The sequence below is a fragment of the Stegostoma tigrinum genome, chromosome 39 (assembly GCF_030684315.1).
Source record: "Stegostoma tigrinum isolate sSteTig4 chromosome 39, sSteTig4.hap1, whole genome shotgun sequence".
Lineage (NCBI taxonomy): Eukaryota > Metazoa > Chordata > Chondrichthyes > Orectolobiformes > Stegostomatidae > Stegostoma > Stegostoma tigrinum.
In genome coordinates this window covers 21337691-21343512 of record NC_081392.1, presented here as the reverse complement: position 1 = coordinate 21343512, position 5822 = coordinate 21337691, and the positions used below count along the sequence as shown (strand labels likewise).

The 5822-nt window shown below is 56.4% G+C and overlaps 1 protein-coding gene across 5 annotated transcripts in view; it reads left to right on the top strand.

The window, feature by feature from the left end:
* Nucleotides 1–226: 226 nt before the first annotated feature.
* Nucleotides 227–5822, top strand: part of LOC125447830 (trafficking protein particle complex subunit 6b-like) — a 47714-nt gene continuing 42118 nt past the window's right edge. For 2 of the 5 annotated variants that reach the window (XM_059640922.1, XM_059640925.1), the window contains exon 1: nt 230–505. In XM_059640922.1, coding sequence (XP_059496905.1) covers nt 425–505 — 81 coding nt within the window. In that variant the 5' untranslated portion in view covers nt 230–424. Of the gene's footprint in view, nt 506–5822 lie in introns of all 5 variants that reach the window. The other 3 variants (XM_059640923.1, XM_059640921.1, XM_059640924.1) reach the window with 3 other exon arrangements.

The window sequence follows — 5822 nt, the reverse complement described above, 5'->3', positions numbered from 1 at the left end:
GTGGCCGACCATGAGCCGCCATTACCTCACTCCAATCGATCCCATGTGGTGGCTGTAACCGGCTAAAAAGTCCCCCAGGGTTTAATTTATGTCCCTGGAAGGTGTACGACCCCCGGGCCTGAAGTGAGGTGTGGTGACCCCCTGCCGTGTCTGTGCATTCCCCTAGGGGCCGGGGGATTCGAGCCGGTTGTGTTTGCGTGTTTCGGCGGGGCGATGATGGCGCGTCCTGAACTCACTCCGGGAAAGTGATCAGCGGCCACCGGAAAATCATCCCACCCTCACACAGACAGACACCCTCACAGATACCCACACACACAGCCTCACAAACACCCACACACGGCCCCACAAACACTCCCACCAGCTTCCTGATAAAGCCGCGGGCCTCCAGCGCCGGCACTAGGCCCTGAGCCTCGGTGTCGCGGTGATGGCAGAAGCGGTTCTGTTCGAGTTGCTGCACCTGGAGATGGTGGCGCAGGTTTACAAAGAGGCCGAGAGCGGAGACACGGTAATTCACAGCCTCAGGCAGAGACTGGCTCTGTCCCCGAGACAGTGTAACATATACCCGGGTTAGGGGGAGAGAGAGAGACAGTGTAACATATACCCGGGTTAGGGGGAGAGAGAGAGACAGTGTAACATATACCCGGGTTAGCGGGAGAGAGAGAGACAGTGTAACACATACCCGGGTTAGGGGGGGGGGAGAGACAGTGTAACATATACCCGGGTTAGGGGGAGAGAGAGAGACAGTGTAACACATACCCGGGTTAGGGGGGGGGGGGGGGAGGGGGAGAGACAGTGTAACACATACCCGGGTTAGGGGGAGAGAGAGAGACAGTGTAACACATACCCGGGTTGGGGGGAGAGAGAGAGACAGTGTAACATATACCCGGGTTGGGGGGAGAGAGAGAGACAGTGTAACACATACCCGGGTTAGGGGGAGAGAGAGAGACAGTGTAACATATACCCGGGTTAGGGGGAGAGAGAGAGACAGTGTAACACATACCCGGGTTAGGGGGGGGGGAGAGACAGTGTAACATATACCCGGGTTAGGGGGAGAGAGAGAGACAGTGTAACACATACCCGGGTTAGGGGGGGGGGGGGGGAGGGGGAGAGACAGTGTAACACATACCCGGGTTAGGGGGAGAGAGAGAGACAGTGTAACACATACCCGGGTTAGGGGGAGAGAGAGAGACAGTGTAACACATACCCGGGTTAGGGGGAGAGAGAGAGACAGTGTAACACATACCCGGGTTAGGGGGGGGAGAGAGAGAGAGACAGTGTAACATATACCCGGGTTAGGGGGAGAGAGAGAGAGACAGTGTAACATATACCCGGGTTAGGGGGGGGGGGGAAGAGACAGTGTAACATATACCCGGGTTAGGGGGAGAGAGAGAGACAGTGTAACATATACCCGGGTTAGGGGGAGAGAGAGAGAGACAGTGTAACATATACCCGGGTTAGGGGGGGGGAAGAGACAGTGTAACACATACCCGGGTTGGGGGGGGAGAGAGAGAGACAGTGTAACATATACCCGGGTTGGGGGGGGAGAGAGAGAGACAGTGTAACATATACCCGGGTTAGGGGGGGGGAAGAGACAGTGTAACACATACCCGGGTTGGGGGGGGAGAGAGAGAGACAGTGTAACATATACCCGGGTTGGGGGGGAGAGAGAGAGACAGTGTAACATATACCCGGGTTAGGGGGGGGGAAGAGACAGTGTAACACATACCCGGGTTGGGGGGGGAGAGAGAGAGACAGTGTAACATATACCCGGGTTGGGGGGGGAGAGAGAGAGACAGTGTAACATATACCCGGGTTAGGGGGAGAGAGAGAGACAGTGTAACACATACCCGGGTTAGGGGGAGAGAGAGAGACAGTGTAACACATACCCGGGTTAGGGGGAGAGAGAGAGACAGTGTAACACATACCCGGGTTAGGGGGAGAGAGAGAGACAGTGTAACACATACCCGGGTTAGGGGGAGAGAGAGAGACAGTGTAACACATACCCGGGTTAGGGAGAGAGAGAGAGACAGTGTAACATATACCCGGGTTAGGGGGAGAGAGAGAGAGAGAGACAGTGTAACATATACCCGGGTTAGGGGGAGAGAGAGAGAGACAGTGTAACACATACCCGGGTTAGGGGGAGAGAGAGAGACAGTGTAACACATACCCGGGTTAGGGGGAGAGAGAGAGAGACAGTGTAACATATACCCGGGTTAGGGGGAGAGAGAGAGAGAGAGAGACAGTGTAACATATACCCGGGTTAGGGGGAGAGAGAGAGAGACAGTGTAACACATACCCGGGTTAGGGGGAGAGAGAGAGACAGTGTAACACATACCCGGGTTAGGGGGAGAGAGAGAGACAGTGTAACATATACCCGGGTTAGGGGGAGAGAGACAGTGTAACACATACCCGGGTTAGGGGGGGGGGAGAGACAGTGTAACACATACCCGGGTTAGGGGGGGGGGAGAGACAGTGTAACACATACCCGGGTTAGGGGGAGAGAGAGAGAGACAGTGTAACACATACCCGGGTTAGGGGGGGGGGAAGAGACAGTGTAACACATACCCGGGTTAGGGGGGGGGGAGAGAGACAGTGTAACACATACCCGGGTTAGGGGGGGGGGAGAGAGAGACAGTGTAACACATACCCGGGTTGGGGGGGGAGAGAGAGAGACAGTGTAACACATACCCGGGTTAGGGGGAGAGAGAGAGAGAGAGACAGTGTAACATATACCCGGGTTAGGGGGAGAGAGAGAGAGACAGTGTAACACATACCCGGGTTAGGGGGGGGGGAAGAGACAGTGTAACACATACCCGGGTTAGGGGGGGGGGAGAGAGACAGTGTAACACATACCCGGGTTAGGGGGGGGGGGAGAGAGAGACAGTGTAACACATACCCGGGTTGGGGGGGGAGAGAGAGAGACAGTGTAACACATACCCGGGTTAGGGGGAGAGAGAGAGAGAGAGACAGTGTAACATATACCCGGGTTAGGGGGAGAGAGAGAGAGACAGTGTAACACATACCCGGGTTAGGGGGAGAGAGAGAGACAGTGTAACATATACCCGGGTTAGGGGGAGAGAGAGAGAGAGAGACAGTGTAACATATACCCGGGTTAGGGGGAGAGAGAGAGAGACAGTGTAACACATACCCGGGTTGGGGGGGGGGGGGAGAGACAGTGTAACATATACCCGGGTTAGGGGGAGAGAGAGAGACAGTGTAACACATACCCGGGTTAGGGGGAGAGAGAGAGACAGTGTAACACATACCCGGGTTAGGGGGAGAGAGAGAGAGACAGTGTAACATATACCCGGGTTAGGGGGAGAGAGAGAGACAGTGTAACATATACCCGGGTTAGGGGGAGAGAGAGAGACAGTGTAACACATACCCGGGTTAGGGGGAGAGAGAGAGACAGTGTAACACATACCCGGGTTAGGGGGAGAGAGAGAGACAGTGTAACATATACCCGGGTTAGGGGGAGAGAGAGAGACAGTGTAACACATACCCGGGTTAGGGGGAGAGAGAGAGACAGTGTAACACATACCCGGGTTAGGGGGAGAGAGAGAGAGACAGTGTAACACATACCCGGGTTAGGGGGAGAGAGAGAGACAGTGTAACATATACCCGGGTTGGGGGGGGAGAGAGAGAGACAGTGTAACACATACCCGGGTTAGGGGGGGGGGAGAGACAGTGTAACACATACCCGGGTTAGGGGGAGAGAGAGAGACAGTGTAACACATACCCGGGTTAGGGGGGGGAGAGAGACAGTGTAACACATACCCGGGTTAGGGGGGGGGGGGGAGAGACAGTGTAACACATACCCGGGTTGGGGGGAGAGAGAGAGAGACAGTGTAACACATACCCGGGTTGGGGGGGAGAGAGACAGTGTAACACATACCCGGGTTAGGGGGGGGGGGGAGAGACAGTGTAACACATACCCGGGTTGGGGGGAGAGAGAGAGAGAGACAGTGTAACACATACCCGGGTTGGGGGGGGGAGAGACAGTGTAACATATACCCGGGTTAGGGGGAGAGAGAGAGAGACAGTGTAACACATACCCGGGTTGGGGGGAGAGAGAGAGAGACAGTGTAACACATACCCGGGTTGGGGGGGGAGAGAGAGAGACAGTGTAACACATACCCGGGTTAGGGGGGGGGGAGAGACAGTGTAACACATACCCGGGTTAGGGGGGGGGGAGAGAGACAGTGTAACACATACCCGGGTTAGGGGGGGGGGGGGAGAGACAGTGTAACACATACCCGGGTTAGGGGGGGGAGGAGAGACAGTGTAACACATACCCGGGTTAGGGGGAGAGAGAGAGACAGTGTAACACATACCCGGGTTAGGGGGAGAGAGAGAGAGACAGTGTAACACATACCCGGGTTAGGGGGGGAGAGAGAGAGACAGTGTAACATATACCCGGGTTGGGGGGAGAGAGAGAGAGACAGTGTAACATATACCCGGGTTGGGGGGAGAGAGAGAGAGACAGTGTAACACATACCCGGGTTGGGGGGGGAGAGAGAGAGACAGTGTAACACATACCCGGGTTGGGGGGGGAGAGAGAGAGACAGTGTAACACATACCCGGGTTGGGGGGGGGAGAGACAGTGTAACACATACCCGGGTTGGGGGGGGGGGGGGAGACAGTGTAACATATACCCGGGTTAGGGGGAGAGAGAGAGAGACAGTGTAACATATACCCGGGTTAGGGGGGGGGAGAGAGAGAGAGAGAGAGAGAGAGAGAGACAGTGTAACACATACCCGGGTTAGGGGGAGAGAGAGAGACAGTGTAACACATACCCGGGTTAGGGGGAGAGAGAGAGAGAGACAGTGTAACACATACCCGGGTTAGGGGGAGAGAGAGAGACAGTGTAACATATACCCGGGTTGGGGGGGGAGAGAGAGAGACAGTGTAACACATACCCGGGTTAGGGGGGGGGGAGAGACAGTGTAACACATACCCGGGTTAGGGGGAGAGAGAGAGACAGTGTAACACATACCCGGGTTAGGGGGGGGAGAGAGACAGTGTAACACATACCCGGGTTAGGGGGGGGAGAGAGACAGTGTAACACATACCCGGGTTAGGGGGGGGGGGGAGAGACAGTGTAACACATACCCGGGTTGGGGGGAGAGAGAGAGAGACAGTGTAACACATACCCGGGTTGGGGGGGAGAGAGACAGTGTAACACATACCCGGGTTAGGCGGGGGGGGGGAGAGACAGTGTAACACATACCCGGGTTGGGGGGAGAGAGAGAGAGAGACAGTGTAACACATACCCGGGTTGGGGGGGGGAGAGACAGTGTAACATATACCCGGGTTAGGGGGAGAGAGAGAGAGACAGTGTAACACATACCCGGGTTGGGGGGAGAGAGAGAGAGACAGTGTAACACATACCCGGGTTGGGGGGGGAGAGAGAGAGACAGTGTAACACATACCCGGGTTAGGGGGGGGGGAGAGACAGTGTAACACATACCCGGGTTAGGGGGGGGGGAGAGAGACAGTGTAACACATACCCGGGTTAGGGGGGGGGGGGGAGAGACAGTGTAACACATACCCGGGTTAGGGGGGGGAGGAGAGACAGTGTAACACATACCCGGGTTAGGGGGAGAGAGAGAGACAGTGTAACACATACCCGGGTTAGGGGGAGAGAGAGAGAGACAGTGTAACACATACCCGGGTTAGGGGGGGAGAGAGAGAGACAGTGTAACATATACCCGGGTTGGGGGGAGAGAGAGAGAGACAGTGTAACATATACCCGGGTTGGGGGGAGAGAGAGAGAGACAGTGTAACACATACCCGGGTTGGGGGGGGAGAGAGAGAGACAG